At 46.3% G+C, this 20,074-nt stretch overlaps 1 protein-coding gene across 5 annotated transcripts in view; it reads left to right on the top strand.

The window, feature by feature from the left end:
- Nucleotides 1-20,074, top strand: part of usp47 (ubiquitin specific peptidase 47) — a 196,550-nt gene that overhangs the window by 139,618 nt on the left and 36,858 nt on the right. For all 5 annotated transcript variants that reach the window (XM_070899458.1, XM_070899457.1, XM_070899456.1 and 2 more), the window contains 6 exons: nucleotides 545-676; nucleotides 3,065-3,141; nucleotides 12,061-12,116; nucleotides 13,031-13,143; nucleotides 15,988-16,092; nucleotides 16,782-16,989. In XM_070899458.1, coding sequence (XP_070755559.1) covers nucleotides 545-676; nucleotides 3,065-3,141; nucleotides 12,061-12,116; nucleotides 13,031-13,143; nucleotides 15,988-16,092; nucleotides 16,782-16,989 — 691 coding nt within the window. The remainder of the gene's footprint in view (nucleotides 1-544; nucleotides 677-3,064; nucleotides 3,142-12,060; nucleotides 12,117-13,030; nucleotides 13,144-15,987; nucleotides 16,093-16,781; nucleotides 16,990-20,074) is intronic.

Here is a 20,074-nt window from a genome sequence, read left to right as displayed (position 1 = left end):
TCGACTCTATCCAAACCCACCAAGTTACAAACCCTCTATTAAATCTCCTCTTGCATAATCACTGCTCCAATTTAAATACAAAGCTGCTAAATTTTGCAGCAAAATGTACCAGAAATATCTTGTTTCAAACCCTCTCCATGGCCTTGCCCCTCCCTATCTCCGTAATCTCCTCCAGTCCTGCAACCTTCTGAGATCTCTGCGATCCTCCGATTCTGGTCTATTGCGTATCCCCAATTTTAATTCTTCCACCATTGGTGGCCGTCAGCTGCCGAGCCTTAAGCTCTGGAATTCCCTCCCGAAACTTCTCCACATCTCTACCTCGCTCTCCTCCTCGAAGACACTCCTTAAAGCTTTTGGTCATCTGCCCTAATATCTCCTTATGTGGCTCGGTGTCAAATTTTGTTTGATAATCGCTCCTGTGAAGCGCCTTGGGACGTTTTACTACATTAAAGGTGCTGTATCAATGCAAGTTGTTTATTTTTGGTTATACCCCGGCCCCCGATCCTCGTGCATTTGTATGTTCACCTTTGTGTTCTATTTTCAGGGTGCCTGGATTTACGAGCTGTTCTCGGTTATGGTTCATTCAGGGAGTGCCGCTGGTGGCCATTACTATGCCTGTATTAAATCATTCAGTGATGGGCAGTGGTACAGCTTCAATGACCAGCACGTTAGCAGGGTAAGCAAGTCTAACTGCCTCACGGTGTGGTTTACACATTGTTCCAACTTGAGTTATGAATAGAACATTCTTCCTAAATGTGGTTTAGGATTTTTTGTATATTTGCAGTCTAATGGCTGAATCTTTTCCCCCAATGAAAATATGGAGCAGTTTTATGTTCAAGAATAAATATCTTTGTGGCGGTTAGTTGTCTAGCCCCCCAATCGTACTTCCAGCTTCACCTTCAGCTGGAGGCTCGCGTTCAATGTTCCCGTTAAGCTGTGTGGCAGTGCAATCCTCTGGAGGTCACGCGCATCGGCTTTTGTGAAAAAACTATGCATGGGCGAACATTTAAATGGGTCACGCAGCCAATTAAAGGGCACGTGGGAAACAAAATGAGGGAACGTTGCTCACATGGCGCATTAGCTGCGCTCTGGTAGCTTGTTCAAATTCTACACAACTGGACCCAGACGTAATATCGACAGACTGTGGGGAGATCATAACCAGGCACAATCCCACATTCACCGGCTATCCTCGCATCAAGCCAGGGGTCACTGCACAGCAATCAGCAGTTGGACCTCACACAGAGGTGCTAATGTGAATGGCGGTGCCCCAGTGCAGCCCGAGCGCCACCTCTCTGCGCCCCAGTGCAGCCCGAGCGCCACCTCTCTGCGCCCCAGTGCAGCCCGAGCGCCACCTCTCTGCGCCCCAGTGCAGCCCGAGCGCCACCTCTCTGCGCCCCAGTGCAGCCCGAGCGCCACCTCTCTGCGCCCCAGTGCAGCCCGAGCGCCACCTCTCTGCGCCCCAGTGCAGCCCGAGCGCCACCTCTCTGCGCCCCAGTGCAGCCCGAGCGCCACCTCTCTGCGCCCCAGTGCAGCCCGAGCGCCGCCTCTCTGCGCCCCAGTGCAGCCCGAGCGCCGCCTCTCTGCGCCCCAGTGCAGCCCGAGCGCCGCCTCTCTGCGCCCCAGTGCAGCCCGAGCGCCGACTCTCTGCGCCCCAGTGCAGCCCGAGCGCCGCCTCTCTGCGCCCCAGTGCAGCCCGAGCGCCGCCTCTCTGCGCCCCAGTGCAGCCCGAGCGCCGCCTCTCTGCGCCCCAGTGCAGCCCGAGCGCCGCCTCTCTGCGCCCCAGTGCAGCCCGAGCGCCGCCTCTCTGCGCCCCAGTGCAGCCCGAGCGCCGCCTCTCTGCGCCCCAGTGCAGCCCGAGCGCCGCCCCAGTGCAGCCCGAGCGCCGCCCCAGTGCAGCCCGAGCGCCGCCCCTCTGCGCCCCAGTGCAGCCCGAGCGCCACCCCTCTGCGCCCCAGTGCAGCCCGAGCGCCACCCCTCTGCGCCCCAGTGCAGCCCGAGCGCCACCCCTCTGCGCCCCAGTGCAGCCCGAGCACCGCTTCCCAATGCTATGATGATGGCAGGGGGACAAATGAATTTATTGGAATCCAGTCTGGTGCGATTTCGGCTTTCCGCTTCCCATCTTTCACTCTTATCTGCCTTCCAGTCAGCTCTCCCCTACATCCATGGAAAACTGGTCTGTTTCCGATAATATGACTGCTTTTGCATCTTGGGGGTTGGAAGGCAGGGAGGGGCAAGCTGTGACAGCCCACCTCTCAGCAGCACTCCCTGCCATTCATTTGCTGTGACAGCTGGAACAAGCGGACATTTAACTGAGCCAGAAGAGGGATGATCAGCAAGGTGGTCAGATAGGGCTGAGAGACGTTGGAGCTGGTGGTGAGGGGGGCAAATGACGGTCAAGTGGGAGAGCAGTGGGCTGAAGCAAAGTAGGTCAAGGAGTAACTTGAGTAAATAATATAATTTCTGGAATGTAACTCTGGGTAAATTTTTAAAACTGTAAGCGCATAAATTTGAAAAAAGAAAGACTTGCATTTATATAGCACCTTTCACGACCTCGGGGCATCCCAAAGCGCTTTACAGCCAATGAAGTACTTTTGAAGTGTAATAGTATAATGTAGGAAACACGGCACTAATTTGCGCACAGCAAACTTCCACAAGCAACAATGTGATAATGACCAGATAATCTGTTTTAGTGATGTTAATTGAGAGATAAATATTGGCCAGGATATCAGGGATAACTCCCTTGCTCTTTGGAATAGTGCCGTGGGATCTTTTACGTCCACCTGAGAGTGCAGACGGGACCTTGGTTTAATGGCATCTCAGACAGTACAGCATTCCCTCAGCGCTGCACTGAGTGTGTCACCTTCGATTATGTGCTCAAGTTTCTGGAGTGGAACTTGAACCCATAACCTTCTGACTCGGGGGCGAAAGTGCTAAAGCAAACGGATACTGGATTTAACTATTAACTATGTAACGATTAACTATCAACGATTAAATATTAACTATTTACAGCCAAAGTTTTTTTGTGCAACCATTAAATGAAAGTGTAAACCTGTTTTCCTTTCAGATTACTCAAGATGATATTAGGAAAACGTACGGTGGCTCTTCGGTGACTAGAGGCTATTACTCCAGCGCCTTTGCGAGGTAACTACATGGCACACACTAAATATTATTCACTGAGGGCCTTTGGGACTGTTGGATATGAATATTGACTGTAGCCAATTCTGCAGCAATAAACTATTTGCCTTGGGTTCGGTTTTCTAGTGCCATAAGGAAATGTTGTTTCTGTAACCCTAGGGTCAATTGGAACAGGAGGAGGCCATTCAGCCCCTCGAGCCTGTTCCGCCATTCAATCAGCTAATCTGTATCTTAACTCCACTTAGCTGCCTTGGTTCAGTAACACTTGATACCATTGCCCAAGAAAATCTATCAGTCTTATTTTTAAAATTTTCAATTTTCCCCGCAGCCTGAACAGTTTTTTGGGGGAGAGAGTTCCAGATTCCCACCACCCTTTGTGTGAAGAAGTGCTTCCTGAAATCACCTCTGAATGGCCTGGCTCCAATTTTAAGATTATGTACCCTTGTTCTGGCCTCCCCCCACCAGACAAAATAGTTTGACATGTCTATTTGCAACACCAAAGTTCTGACTGGGCCCCTTGGAGGACAAGATACATCTAGCAGTTTCTATTGAAACTGCCTCTGTAATCAGTGCCTTTGCAAAGTGTAATTGAGCCATTCTGACTGCTGACTCCAGACAGAACAGAGCTCACACGGATCGGACAGTGCTCCCCCTCGTAGGTTAAGACCTTCTCCCACCCCCTCAAACAAGTTCTTGCCGCCCAAGATCCTGATCTACCCCTGCCCATATTCCTAATATTTAATATTTCTCTCTCTCTCTCTCCCTCCTCCTTCCCCCCCCCCCCCCCCCCCCAAAAAACCCACGGTCCAAGTTCCACCCGCCTCCCCACCCCGGATTTCTGGGTTCCTGACTTTCTCCAAGTTCCTGACCTTCTCCCCCCCCCCCCCCCCCCATCCTGCATTGTGTGTGGGTCACGGATTGTTAACTGGTTTATTGGGTATGAAGTGAATAGTGGCAGAAAGCAATCAAATCTAGGGGAGGAGAGGGAGAACGTGGTGAGGGTGTACAGTGGGTGGGTTGGAAGAACCTGATGCGCCTTACTATCTGGATCATCTGTTCTTGTTCTCTTCCCTCCCATTAGACCTGTATCACGTTCTTCCCCGATCCCCACTGTGCTCTCCGTGCTCATTAAACCCCACCCCCCAGTTCCTGATTGTCTCTCCAACTTCCAGATCCTCTCCCATCCCCTCTCTCCCACTCCAATGCCCCGCCACCTCCCCGTCCCCTCTCTTCCTTCCCCCTCCCCCCCGATCCTGTCTCAAGGTGGCAAAAATGTTTGGGTAGATAATCACAGCGATATTCTAGACAAAAGTCCTGGCAGCTCCTTTAATGTAGTCATTGATTTTTGAAAGATAATCCAAAAGCCCCAGTAGCAGCTTTGGATTCGAACAGCAATGGCAGCAGCGCCAGGCTCAGCGATGTGCTTTGGCCCCACTTCCGGCTTCCTCACATCACACTGCGCATGGCGACCGGATCGAGTGCGCATCCGCAGAGGGAGTCAAAAAACGCTGTGCAAAAAATCACTTTGAATAGTTTCAGTCTACCCTGTCAGATCCTTTGATCATCTTAAACACATCCATTAGATCCCCTTATTCTTCTATATTCAGGGGCATATAAGCCGTGTCTATGCAACCTGCCCTCATTGTTTAACCCTTTATCCAGAGTAACATTCTGGTGAATCTGCGCCGCACCCCCTCCATCATCAATATGTCCTTCCTTGAGCTGCGGTTCCCAGCACTGAACGCAGTTATTCCAGATGGAGTCTAGCCAGAGCTCTCTACAGCTGGAACATATTCCAGACCCTTTGAGATAAAAGCCAACATTGCATGAACCTTTTTCATTATGTTTTGTACCTGTCCCCCTAGCCTTTCGTGATTTCTGTACTTGGATCCCTAAATATCTCATCCGCTGTTTCTAACTTCTCACCATTTCAGAAATACTCCAATCGATCGTTCTTCAATCCAAAGTGCACGACCTCACACTGTTGCTAGTAAATTAATGGCCTCGGTGCTTCTATTGATACACTTTTGTGTATATTTAAATAGATTTCAATGTTTTTCCTTGTGTTAATAAGCTGGAGCCTTTCTTTACTGTCTCCTATTCAGCTGTGTTAAATCAAACATCTGTTTTTTCTTAGGCAGAAATTCTTCTTTATCGCCCCCATCTTCTGTATAATTTAGATCAAAGAATTTACATTTGTTTCTATTTTTAAATTCTTTTTTTTACATATATAGTAAAGTACATAAAATCCAGGCTGATACACTAGCACAGTACTGAGGGAGCGCTGCACTGTCGGAGGTGCCGTCTTTCAGATGAGATATTAAACCGAGGTCCCATCTGCCCCCTCGGGTGGATGTAAAAGATTCCACTGCACTATTTCGAAGAAGAATAGGGGAGTTATCTCCGGTGTCCAATATTTATCCCTCAATCAACATCACAAGCAGATTATCTAGTCATTATCACATTGCTGTTTGTGGGACCTTGCTGTGCGCAAATTGGTTGCTGCTTTTTTGAAGTTCAGATGGACTGACACATGGCAGGTGAAATTTAATGCAGAGAAGTGTGAGTAATACATTTTGGAAGGAAGAATGAGGAGAGGCAATCTAAATTAAATGGTATAATTTTAAAGGGGTGCAGGAAAACATAGAAACATAGAAAATCGGTGCAGGAGTAGCCCTTTGAGCCTGCACCACCATTCAATAAGATCATGATTGATCATTCACCTCAGTACCCCTTTCCTGCTTTCTCTCCATATCCCTTCATCCCTTTAGCCGAAAGGGCCATATCCAACTCCCTCTTGAACATTTCCAATTAACTGGCGTCAACAACCCTCTGTGATAGGAAATTCCACAAGTTAACAACTCTGAGTGAAGAAGTTTCTCCTCATCAGTCCTAAATGGCTTACCCCTTATCCTTAGACTATGTCCCCTGGTTCTGGACTTCTCCAACATCGGGAACATTCTTCCTGCATCTAACCTGTCCAGTCCTGTCAGAATTTTATATGTTTCTATGAGATCCCCTCTCATCCTTCTAAACTCCAGTCAATACAGGCCCAGTGGATCCAGTCGCTCCTCATATGTCAGTCCTGCCATCTCGGAAATCAGTCTGGTGAACCTTCGCTGCACTGCCTCAATAGCAAGAACGTCCTTCCTCAGATTAGGAGACCAAAACTGAACACAATATTCCAGGTGAGGCCCCACTAAGGCCCTGTACAACTGCAGTAAGACCTCCCTGCTCCTATACTCAAATCCCCTTGCTATGAAGGCCAACATACTATTTGCCGCCTTCACCGCCTGCTGTACCTGCATGCCAGCTTTCAATGACTGATGTACCATGACACCCAGATCTCGTTGCACCTCCCCTTTTCCTAATCTGCTGCCATTCAGATATTCTGCCTTCGTGTTTTTGCCACCAAAGTGGATAACCTCACATTTATCTACATTATACTGCATCTGCCATGCGTTTGCCCACTCACCTAACCTGTCCAAGTCACCCTGCAGCCTCTTAGCATCCTCCTCACAGCTCACACCGCTACCCAGCTTAGTGTCATCTGCAAACTTGGAGATATTACACTCAATTCCTTGATCTAAATCATTAATGTATATTGTAAATAGCTGGGGTCCCAGCACTGATCCCTGTAGCACCCCACTAGTCACTGCCTGCCATTCTGAAAAGGACCCATTTATCCCGATTCTCTGCTTCCTGTCTGCCAACCAGTTCTCTATCCACGTCAGTACATTACCCCCAATACCATGTGCTTTAATTTTGCACACCGATCTCTTGTGTGGGACCTTGTCAAAAGCCTTTTGAAAGTCCAAATACACCACATCCACTGGTTCTCCCTTGTCCACTCTACCAGTTACATCCTCAAAATTCTAGATTTGTCAAGCATGATTTCCCTTTCATAAATCCATGCTGACTTGGACCGATCCTGTCACTGCTTTCCAAATGCGCTGCTATTTCATCTTTAATAATTGATTCCAACATTTTCCCCACTACTGATGTTAGGCTAACCTGTCTATAATTACCCGCTTTCGCACTCCCTCCCTTTTTAAAAAGTGGTGTTATATTAGCTACCCTCCAGTCCATAGGAACTGATCCAGAGTCGATAAACTGTTGGAAAATGATCACCAATGCATCCACTATTATCCACTTAACATGGATCAGAGAGACTTGGGGGTGGATGTACACAAATGTTTGAAGGTGCCAGGACAAGTTGGGAAGGCTGTTTTTTTAAAAAAAGCGTAAGGGATCCTGGGCTCTATTAATAGAGGCATAGAGTACAAAAACAAGGAGGTTATAAAACACTAGTTTGGCCTCCGCTGGAGTATTGTGTTGAATTCTGGGCACCACACTTCACAAAGGATGTCAAGTGGCGTTTCTGCGGCCGGAGATGTGACTCCAGGATGGTATGTTGCCTCCCTGGTGCCAGGGTCAAGGATGTCACTGAGTGGCTGCAGGGCAGAATTGGGGGGAGAGGGTGAACAGCCAGAGGTCATGGTCCTATCGGGACCAATGACATAAGTAGAAAGAGGGATGAGATCCTGCAGGCAGAGTTTAAGGACCTAGGAGAGAGATTTAAAAAGCAGGACCTCAAAGGTAGTAATCTCCGGATTACTCCCAGTGCCACGAGCTAGTGAGTACAGAAATAGGAGGATAGAGCAAATGAATACGTGGCTGGAGAGATGGTGCATGCAGGAGGGCTTTAGTTTCCTAAGGCATTGGGACTGCTTCTGGGGAAGGTGGGACCTGCACAAGCTGGACGTGTTGCACCTCAACAGAGCCAGGACCAATATCGTTGCTGGAGGGTTTGCTAGTGCTGTTGGGGAGAGTTTAAACTAGCTTGGCAGGGGGATGGGAACCTGAAAATAGATTCAGTAGGGAGGGGAGTAAAGCTGGAATTAGAAAGCAAAAATAAAGCAAGTGAGTTTGAAGGAGAGAGAAAAAAAGGTTTTAAAAAAAACAAATTTAAAGGCACTGTCTAAATGTACTTAGCATTTGTAACAAAATAGATGAGTTGATGGCACAAATAGGTACAAATGGGCATGATCTGATAGCCATTACAGAGACTTGGTTGCAAGGTGACCAGGACTGGGAATTAAATGTTCAGGGGTATTTGACAATCTGGAAGGACAGACAGAAAGGAAAAGGAGGTGGGGTAGCTCTATTGATAAAGGATGGAATCACTGCAATAGTGAGAAACTATATTGGCTCAAATGATCAGGATGTTGAAACAGTTTGGGTGGAGATGAGGAATAATAAGAGATAAAAGTCACTGTTGGGCATAGTCTATAGGTCCCCTAACAGTAGCAACTCTGTTGGTCGGAGCATAAATCAGGAAATAGTGGGGGCTTGTAAAAAGGGAACAGCAATAATCATGGGTGATTTTAACCTCCATATTGATTGGACAAATCAAATTGGTCAGGGTAGCCTTGAGGAAGAGTTTATAGAGTGCATAAGGGACGGGTTCCTTGAGCAGTATGTAACGGAACCAACCAGAGGGTGGGCTATCTTGGATCTGGTCCTCTGTAATGAAGACAGGATTAATAAACAATCTCCTAGTAAAGGATCCCCTTGGAATGAGTGACCATTGCATGGTTGAATTTCAAATTCAGATGGAGGGTGATAAAGTTGGATCTCAAACCAGCGTACTAAGCTTAAATAAAGGAGACTGAAGGTTTGAGGGCAGAGTTGGCTAAAGTGGACTGGGAAAATAGATTAAAGTGTAGGACGGTTGATGAACAGTGGTGTACATTTAAGGAGATATTTCACAACTCAAGAAAAATATATTCCAGTGAGGAGAAAATGGTGTAAAAGAAAAGATAGCCATCCGTGGCTAACTAAAGAAATAAAGGATGGTATCCAATTTAAAAACGAGGGCATACAAAGTGGCCAAAACTAGTGGGAGGACAGAAGATTGGGAAGCTTTTAAAAGCCAGCAAAGAATGACACAAAAAATGATTAAGAAAGGGAAGATAGACTATGAAAGTAAACGAGCACGAAATATCAAAACAAGATAGCAAGAGTTTCTATAGGTATATAAAAAGGAAGAGTGGCTAATGTAAATGTTGGTCCCTTAGAGGACGAGACTGGGGAATTAGTTATGGGGATGGCAGAAACTCTGAACAAATATTTTGTATCAGTCTTTACGGTAGAGGACACAAACAATATCCCAACAGTGGCTAGTCAAGGGACTATGTGGGGGGAGGAACTTAACGCAATCACAATCACTAAGGAGGTGGTACTCACTAAGGTAATGGGACTAAAGGCAGATAAATCCCCTCGATCTGATGGCTTGCATCCTAGGGTGTGAAGAGAAGTAGCGGCAAGGATAGTGGATGCATTGGTTGTAATTTACCAAAATTCCCTGGATTCTGGGGAGGTCCCAGCAGATTGCAAAACAGCAAATGTAACGCCCCTATTTTTAAAAAAAGGAGGCAAACAAAAAGCAGGAAACTATAGACCAGTTAGCCTAACATCGTGGTTGGGAAAATGTTGGAGTCCATTATTAAAGAAACAGTAGCAGAACATTTAGAAAAGCATAATTCAGTCATGCAGAGCCAGCATGGATTTATGAAAAGGACATCATGTTTGACAAATTTGCTGGAATTCTTTGAGGATGTAACAAACAGGGTGGATAAAAGGGAACCAGTGGATGTGGTGTATTTGGACTTCCAGAAGGCATTTGACAAGGTGTCACATAAAAGGTTACTGCACAAGATAAAAGTTCACTGGGTTGGGGGTAATATATTAGCATGGATAGAGGATTGGCTAACTAACAGAAAACAGAGAGTCGGGATAAGTGGTTCATTCTCGGGTTGGCAATCAGTAACAAGTGGGGTGCCGCAGGGATCAATACTGGGACCCCAACTATTTACAGTCTATATTAACGACTTGGATGAAGGGAACAAGTGTAATGTAGCCGAGTTTGCTGACTATACAAAGATGGGAGGAAAAGCAATATGTGAGGAGGGCACACAAAATCTGCAAAAGAATATAGACAGGCTAAGTGAGTGGGCAAAAATTTGGCAGATGGAGTATAATGTTGGAACGTGCGAGGTCATGCACGGCAGAAAAAAATCAGAGCAAGTTATTTAAATGGAGAAAAATTGCGAAATGCTGCAGTACAGCGGGACCTGGGGGTACTTGTGCATGAAACACAAGGTTAGTATGCAGGTACAGCAAGTGATCAGGAAGGCCAATGGAATCTTGGCTTTTATTGCAAAGGGGATGGAGTATAAAAGCAGGAAAGTCTTGCTACAGTTATACAGGATATTGGTAAGGCCACACCTGGAATACCGCGTGCAGTTTTGTTTTCCATATTTATGAAAGAATATACTTGCTTTGGAGGCAGTTCAGAGAAGCTTCACTAGGTTGATTCTGGGGATAAGGGGAGTTGACTAATGAGGAAAGGTTGAGTAGGTTAGGCCTTTACTCATTGGAGTTCAAAAGAATGAGAGGTGATCTTATCGAAACGTATAAGATTATGAGGGGGCTTGACGAGGTGGCTGCAAAGAGGTTATTTCCACTGATAGGGGAGACTAGAACTAGGGGGCATAATCTTAGAATAAGGGGCCGCCCATTTAAAACTGAGATGAGGAGGAATTTCTTTTCTGAGGGTTGTAAATCTGTGGAATTTGCTGCCTCAGAAAGCTGTGGAAGCCAGGACATTGAATAAATTTAAGACAGAGATAGACAGTTTCTTAACCAATAAGGGGATAAGTGGTTATGGGGAGCGGGCAGGGAAATGAACCTGAGTCCATGATCGGATCAGCCATGATCGTATTAAATGGCGGAGCAGGCTCGAGGGGCTGTATGGCCCACTCCTCCTATTTCTTATGTTCTTATGTAAGGAGCTTTACCAGAATGGTATCCGGGGTGAGAGACTTCAGCAGATAGACTGGAGAAGCTGGGATTGCTTTCCTTGGAGCAGAGAAGGTTAAGGGGAGATTTAATGGAGGTGTTCAAAATCATGAGGGGTTTAGATAGATTAAATAAGGAGAAATTGTTTCCAGTGGTGGAAGGGTCAGTAACCAGAGGATTTAAGGTGATTGGCAGACAGAAGCAGAGGCGACACGAGTAGCTGCGATGAAATCAATGAGCAGGCCACATGTTAGTGAGGACTGGACAAGTCAAATTCCAGTTTAGTTACCTGGTATTTTAGCAATATTCCAATAGCCATGTGTTGTAATTTCTGCCTCTTTTTGCATAAAAACCACAAGTCTGAAAGTTTGCTGAGCAGTGCAACTACTTCATGGCAATCCTCTCTTTCAATTTCTTGTCTACAAGGTGAAGCCCTTCAAATGCCAATTGTAAGGAATCCAAAATACATATGAGTGTTTTAGAGCTGGCAGGCATTTTTATTCATTCACAGGTTGAGGGCGTTGCTGGCAAGTCCAGCATTTATTGCCCATTCCTAATTGCCCTTGAGAAGGTGGGGGTGAGCTACCCTCTTGAACCGCCGCAGTCCATGTGGTGAATTGCAGTTTTGATGCAACTGGGTCAGAGGGCAGTGAAGGGTCGACCACATTGCTATAGGTCTGGAGTCACGTATAGGCCAAACTGGGTAAGGATGGCAGATTTCCTTCCCGAAAGGACATTAATGAACCGGATGGGTTTTTAACAACAATCTGGCAGTTTCATGGTCACCTTTACTGATGCTAGCTTTTTATTCCAGATTTAACAAATTAATTGAATTTAAATTATCTAGCCCCAGATTTGAACTCGTGTCTCGATCATTAACCCAGGTCTCTGGTTTACTGGTCCAGCAACATTATGCTACCGTACACCCAAATGAGTATATATTCATTTCGTAGGTGAATGGAACTGGAAAACGAAATAGTAGCTAATGCGGCAAATTCATAGGTAAGAAAAAGGCTGTGACGGAGTTCATGTGGTTAACAACTGAACTTTCTCTCTCGCCAGTTCCACCAACGCCTATATGTTAATTTACAGACAAAAGGAATCTACAAGAAATGCAAGTGAGTTGAGGTTATTTCAACTGCGTTTGAAAGTTTTACTGCAGGGTCCGTGTTGTTTTTATGTTGTTTGCAACAAGATAAATTCTTTAACAGTTTGATATGATCATCTCATTTGGTTTGTATGAGGGTTGTATTGTCTGCCTGCATTCAGCCACCAACATTCGTGCTGTCCTAAATCAGGATAGCACGATCCCATGGCATTTTCATCATGTCATTCACTCGTCAACCTGTCAGAATGAACACCTGCATTATGGGACATCCGAACCCATGTTCCCCCTAATTATTTTTGGGTGCAGTTTCATGCATGTATGAAATGTAACTTGGGGAAAGCCAGTCCCAGCTGCATGGGACCAGCAGGGAACTGTGTGGCCATGCAGCTTAGAGGGAACCTTGATCCTAATATGTTGGCCAACCTGCACATCTATATGCCTGAAGGGATCTCTTTCGGATAAGACGTTAAACCGAGGCCCTCGTCTGCCTTGTCAGGTGGACGTAAACGATCCCATGGCACTATTTCGAAGAAGAGCAGCGGCAATATCCTGGGGTCGATATTTATCCCTCGGCTAACATCGCTAAAAACACAGATTATCTGATCACTATCTCATTGCTGTTTGTGGGAGCTTGCTGTACGTTTCCTACATTACGACCGTGACTACACTTCAAAAGAGCTTGGTCAAAGATGGTCATCCCATTATCCTCCTGGGAATTGTACTTTATCCTTCCGTCTCTACATCTTCCTGCTGCTCCACCATGCATGGGTTTCAGTGAGCGATTCATTAACTCGATTTCAAGACGTAAATTGTTCCTGCGTAATGACCCATAATGTGGAACTGAGAGCTAAGAAAAGCACCTTAAGATATTTGGCTGGCTGTCCTTCTTTTGAGGTATAGAGCATAATTTTTCTTCATTGATAGAGTTCTTGGAGGTCCATGAATTTCCTGAGCACATCAAACATCTGGTCCAGAAAGAGAAAGAAACTGAAGAACAAGAGAAAAGGCAGCGGGAAATTGAACGTAATACGTGCAAGGTATGAGGCATAGTTGGGCCCAAATTTAACATCCCCTTTAGTTCAAAATAAAGACATGTCGCCAATGTTGCAGCTGTGCAGCTCTCTGGGCTTCCCGTGCAGCTGGCTCGCTGGCTTTTCAATGAGAAAAACAGTGCACGCGCAGTGTTTGAATGGGCCAAAAAAAAGATTAACGGCAACGTTGCGTATCACATTGTGCAGTTTTAAACGTTGAAGGAATGGCTAGTTCTTTGAGCGTAAAAAATAGTACCAAGCCATTTAAGTGCGTAGTTATTCAGGCATGTTGGTGTGGTTCGGGCTGTGTAAGCAAAGTTAAATACAACAACAACTTGCATTTATAATAATGCCTTTAATGTAAAAAGTCCCAAGGCGCTTCACAGGAGCGTTAACAATCAAAAGTTGCCATTGAGCCACAGAGATATTAGGGCAGGTGACCAAAAGCTTGGTTGAAAAGGTAGATTTTAAGGAGCATCTTAAAGGAAGAGAGAGAGTGGCAGAGGTTCAGGGAGGGAATTCCAGAGCTTGGGGCCAGTGGTGGAGCAATGAAAATCGGGAATGCTCAAGAGGCCGAAATTGGAGGAGCGCAGAGATCTCGGAGGGTTGTAGGGCTGGAGGAGGGACAGATTCGTACTCTGTCAGCCAGAAAAATAAATCCTCTTCCCCCCCCCCCCCCCTCGCCATCTCCTGATATCCTGCAAAATGAATCCGATTGTCGTTTAAATGTTTCCACGCTATCCGTTTCCACACATTCCCTGACGTCTGTAAAACATTTAACTGTGAATTGTGCGCCTTGCCTCCTGGAAGCTTTCACCTTGTTCTAGAATTTGTAACTGATTTAAAAAAAAATTGTTCTCTGCAATTGTGCTAGCAAGGCTGGCATTTATTGCCCATCCCTAGTTGCCCTCGATTTGATAGAACTGAGTGGCTTGCTAGGCCATTACATGGACAGTTAATAGTCAAACTTTGATGATTGTGGGACTGGAGTCACGCGTAGGCACGCTGCAGTGTTCCCTCTAGTTCTCTTTGGCACCGCGCGGCCCCTTTAAGGATCTGCGTGGGCCGTTCAACATACTGCACATACGCGTTTTTTGCATTGTAAAGGCGGCTGCTCGGGATCCCGGGAGCGCCGCCCGGCCGCACAGCTTAAAAGGAATGTTGGCACATTGTCCTCTTGGTTTCAATGAACGATCCATTAACTGGATTTAAAAACTTTTAAAAAAGATTAATGAACTAAGTGGTTGGTTGTACAACCTAGAAAAATCAACAATTAGAACAACAAAATGAAGTGTAAAGCTGTGATTCTTCAATCTCTGAACTGCTCAGATGTTACCCATGTCCTAATTCGCACCAAGTCCCGCTCACCCATCAGCCCTGTGCTCACTGACCGACATTGGCTCACGGTTAAGCAGCGACTCAATTTCAAAATTCTCATCCTTATTTTCAAATCTCTCCATGGCCTCACCCCTCCCTATCTCTGTAATCTCCTCCAGCCCCGAAATGTCTGCACTCCTCTAATTCTGCCCTCTTGAGCATCCCTGATTATAATCGCTCAACCACATTGGTGGCCGTGCCTTCAGCTGCCTGGTCCCTAAGCTCTGGAACTCCCTCCCTAAACCTCTCCACCTCTCCCTCTCTTTCCTCATTCAAGACGCTCCTTAAAACCTATCTTGTCACCTGCGCTAATTTCCATTTATGCAGCTTGGTGTCAAATTTTTATCGCATAATATTCCTGTGAAGCACCTTGGGACATTTCACTACGTTAAGGGCGCTATATAAATACAAGTTATTGTGAAAGTGTCAGTTGAGGTTAAGCTCTTCCCCTCCCTCTCCCCTCATGGTGCTCATTAATCTTGATCCTGTCTGGGTGAAGAGGGCAGAGACCTGGGAATTAGGTGCCCTGGTCACCCCCTCAGCTAGTGATTGTTGTGCAGCACAAGGGGACCTAAATAGGAAGATTATAAGTAAAAACTGTGTGAAAAGGGTGAAGTGTGAATCAGAGTGTTTTAAGCAGATACTGAAGCGAGCAGGTTCAGGGAGAAAATCCATGCAGTACCACTATTAGTGAATTCAGATTCATTTTACATTCGGCTTGAATTGCAACGAACCATAAGTTTAAAAAAAAAAGGAAATGGTGATTTAATAATGTTGCAAAATTTAAATTTTGAGACTGAAACAGCACTTATATTTTGCCGCTTGCGATTGTGGCAAACTAGAATGAGTGGAGCCATTGAATATTTCCATGTTTCTAATGCAGCACTGTCCAATACGTGAGTCGTCGGCCACATGTGGCTAATTGCATTGATTAGTGAGAGACATGTCATGGGCCATGTGCACTTTCTGTGCGTTTGTTGGTCAAATGAAAAGCAGAGGGTTTTTTGGTCGTTGAGTGCTTTACAATAACCACTACAAGCTATATTTATATAGCGCCTTTATCGTAGTAAAATGTCCCAAGGCACTTCACACCCCCAAGGCGATTTCAAACAAAATTTGACATCGAACCGCATCAGAAGATATCAGGACAGGTGACCAAAAGTTTGGTTCAAAGAGGTAGATTTGAGGAGAGAGAAATGGAGAAGTTTACTTCCTTGGTTACTGAATGGCATGAAGGATGTTTCAGTAAATATACGTGTGTGAAGAATATTGTGAGGGTTTATTTACTAAAATGACTGCATGTGGCTAAAACGGTGACACAGCAGCCTCACCTGTGGTTGCTCAGCTATTTCTATTGGACGACACTGAGCTGAGATTCTCCAGAATTAAAGCAAACTTAGAATATGGGCTAATTCTCAAAATCGTTTGCGTAACTTTTAAGAATGAGGCATTCAAAACTGTTTCCTATCGCAGATCAAGCTATTCTGCATGCATCCCGTGCGGCAAGTAATGATGGAGAACAAACTGGAGGTTCACAAGGACAAAACGTTACAGGAAGCTGTGGAGATAGCATACAAGGTATGTGGACTTGAGCCAGGAATGAAAACCAACCTATCTCCTACCAGGTAGCAGCTGTTTTCTCTTAAATGCAGTGTAAACAAACTCCTTCCTACTGAAAGAACTTGCCCTATAATTTCCGACTTCGGTCACAGTTGGGATGGCTCGAGTATTACGTTAGAGGGTACAGAGGAGATTTACGATGATGTTGCCAGGACTGGAGAATTTTAGCTGTGATGAAAGATTGGATAGGCTGAGGTTGTTTTCTTTGGAACACAGGAAGCTTAGGGGAGACTTAATCAAGGTATAAAATTGAGGGACCTATTTCCCTCAGCAGAGATGTCCATAACCAGGAGGCATAGGTTTAAAGTAATTGATAGAAGGATTAGAGGGTAGTTAAGGAGAACATTTTCACCCACAGGGTGGTGGGGATCTGGAGCTCATTGACTGAAAGGGTGGTAGAGGCAGAAACCCTCACCACATTTAAAAGGTACTTGGATGAGCACTTGAAGTGCCGTAACCTACAGGGTTACGGACCAAGAGCTGGAAAGTGGGATTAGGCTGGATAGCTCTTTGTTGGCCAGCGCAGACACGATGGGCCGAAATGGCCTCCTTCCGTGTGGTGAATTTCTGTGATTCTATGTTACACCGCTGACATTCATACATTAACGGTTAGTGACGCCGTCTGTTTCTGTGCTTTCTGTTTGAAGCTGATGGATTTAGCAGAGGCGCTCCCACTTGACTGCTGCCGCCTGGTCAAGTATGACGAGTTCCACGATTACTTGGAGCGCTCGTACGAGGGAGAGGAGGATACCCCAGTGGGGCTGCTCCTGGGTGGAGTTAAGTCGTCTTATATGTTCGACTTGCTGCTGGAAACGAGGCGACCTGATCAAGTGTTTCAACCATATAAATCAGGGGGTAAGTTTATTTCATCAGTGCCTGGAAAATTACGCTTTTGTTTTAATTTCCAAATAATTATCAAGCGAATTTATTTAAAACCAATGTTTTTCCTTTGTTAAAATTCCATTTTCACTTTTACGTTCCCGCCGACATCAGATCAGAACTACAGTGCTGCACTCCCTCAGTAATGCCCCTCCGATAGTACGACGCTCTCCCTCAGTCCTGCCCCTCCAACAGTGCGACGCTCCCTCAGTACTGCCCTTTTGACAGTGCAGTCTCCGTCAGTGCGGCACTCCCTCAGTCCTACAATGCAGCGTTCCCTTAGCACTGCCCCTCCGACACTGCAGCATTCCCTCAGTACTGCCCCTCCGACAGTGCGGCACTCCCTCAGTACTGCCCCTCCGACAGTGCGGCACTCCCTCAGTACTGCACTGCACTGGTGTGTCAGCCTAGATTGTGTGCTCGAGTCCGTAATGAACCCATGAAACCACCTGATGCAAATTTTCCTCCTTCAAGTATTTATTCAGTTCTCTTTTGAAAGTTATTATTGAATCTGTTTCCACCGCCCTTTTCAGGCACTGCATTCCAGATCATCATAACACACTGCGAAAATCTTTTTTCCTCATGTCGCCTCTGGTTCTTTTGCCAATTACCTTAAATCTGTGGTCTCTGCTTACCCAACCCTCCTGACACTGGAAGCAGTTTCTCTTTATTTACTGTATCAGAACCTTTCAAGATTTTGAACACCTCTACTAACTCTCACCTCAACCTTCTCTGCTCTAAGGAGAACAACCCCAGCTTCTCAAGTCTCTCCACGTAACTGAAGTCCCTCATTCCCGGTGCCATTCTAGTGAATCTCCTCTGCACCCTCTCCTAGGCCTTGACATCCTCCCTAAAGTGCGGTGCTCAGAATTGGCCACACCGCTCCAGTTGAGGCCTAACCAGTGTTTTATAAACCATACTTTAGCATAGCTTCCTTGATTTTGTACTCTATGCCTCTCTATGCCTTTTTAGCAGCCTTTTCAACTTGTCCTGCCACCTACAAACACTTGTGTACGTATACCCCCAAGGCTCTGTTCCCACACCCCTTTAAAATCTCACCATTTAGCGTGACCATCAGGAAATACGGGGAAATATTGTGGCCCTACCCCTTCAACATTCTGATCCAACACAACTTACCTTTCCAATGTTTTTGTTGCTAAACGTGTTTCAAACTCTGCTCCATACCACGAGGCCGGTTGTGAGCAGTCACTTCTAGTACCTTCTGACAGACTAATGGAATACGTTCAGGTGGAATTTTTGAGGGAGAGCCCAAGAAATGGAGGCTTGGACTATAGTTTAGAGAGGCTGAAATGCCAGTATTGATGGATTGTCCTCATCAAAATGTTAAACTAGGAGCCACCGAGATAGACAGGATGCATTCAGTAGATTTTTAACATTTATTCACAGGAGGTGGGCGTCGCTGGAGAGGCCGGCTTTTATTGCCCGATCCTAATTGCCCTCGAGAAGGTGGTGGTGAGCCACTGCAGTCTGTGTGGTGAAGGTGCTCCCACAGTGCTGTTAGGGTGGGAGTTCCAGAATTTTGACCCAGCGACAATGAAGCAACACCAATATATTTCCAAATCCGGATGGTGTGCGACTTTGAGGGGAACTTGGAGGTGAAGGTGTTCCCATGTGCCTGCTGCCCTTGTCCTTCTAGGTGGTAGAGATCGCAAGTTTGGGAGGTGCTATCAAAGAAGCCTTGGCGAGTTGCTGCAGTGCATCTTGTAGATGGTACACACTGCATCCACGGTGCGCCGGTGGTGGAAGGGAGTGAATGTTTAAGGTGGTAGATTGTGGTGCTAATCAAGCGGGCTGCTTTGTCTTGGATGGTGTCGAGCTTCTTGAGTGTTGTTTGAGCTACACTCATCCAGGCAAGTGGAGAGTATTCTATCACACTCCTGACTTGTGCCTTGTAGATGGTGGAAAGGCTTTGGGGAGTCAGGCGATGGGACACTCGCCGCAGAATACCCAGCCTCTGACCCGCTCTTGTTACCATAGTATTTATGTGGCTCGTCCAGTTAAGGTTATGGTTAATGGTGATCCACAGGATGTTGATGGTGGGCGATTCGGTGATGGTAATGCTGCTGAATGTTAAGGGGCGGTGGTTAGACTCTCGCTTGTTGGAGATAGTCATTGCCTGGCGCTTGTGTGGCGCGAATGTTACTTGTACTTATCAGTCCAAGCCTGAATGTCATCCTGGTCGTACTGCATGCGGGCATGGACTGCTCCATTATCTGAGGAGTTGTGAATGGCTCTGAACACTGCAGTCATCAGCGAACATCCCCACTTCTGACCTTATGATGGAGGGAAGGTTATTGATGAAGCAGCTGAAGATGGTTGGGTCTAGGACACTGCCCTGAGGAACTCCTACAGCGATGTCCTGGGGCTGTGATGATTGACCTCCAACAACCATCGTCCTTTATACTAGGTTTGACTCCAGCCAGTGGAGAATTTTCTCCCTGATTCTCATTGACTTCAATTTTACTAGGGCTCCTTGATGCCACACTCTGTCAAATTCTGCCTTGATGTCAAGGCCAGTCACTCTCACCTCACCTTTGGAATTCAGCTCTCGTGTCCATGATTGGGCCACGGCTGTAATGTGGTCTGGAACCAAGTGGTCCTGGTGGAACCCAAACTGAGCATCGGTGAGCAGGTTATTGGTGAGTAAGTGTCGCTTGATAGCACTGTGCAGACTGACTTTCGTGATGGTGGAGACCTAAGGAGGAGGCCGATGTAGATCATCCACTCAGCACTTCTGGCTGAAGATGGTTGCAAATGCTTCAGCCTTGTCTTTTGCACTTGTGTGCTGGGCTCCGCCATCATTGTGTATGGGGATATTCATGGAGCCTCCTCCTCCCATTAGTTTGTTTACTTGCCCACCACTATTCACGACTGGATGTGACAGGATTGCAGAGCTTTGATTGGATCCATTGTGCGATTGCTTAGCTCTGTCTATAGCCAGGTTATCTGGCTTCAATATAATACCAGCCACATAATCGAAATGAAAGTTATTGTGTACATTCCTTGCAAGGGGTCCCGGGGGAGTGGGGCTACCTGAGGT

Source organism: Pristiophorus japonicus, chromosome 14 (genome assembly GCF_044704955.1).
Source record: "Pristiophorus japonicus isolate sPriJap1 chromosome 14, sPriJap1.hap1, whole genome shotgun sequence".
Taxonomy (NCBI): domain Eukaryota; kingdom Metazoa; phylum Chordata; class Chondrichthyes; family Pristiophoridae; genus Pristiophorus; species Pristiophorus japonicus.
This window is presented reverse-complemented; position numbering and strand designations above follow the sequence as displayed.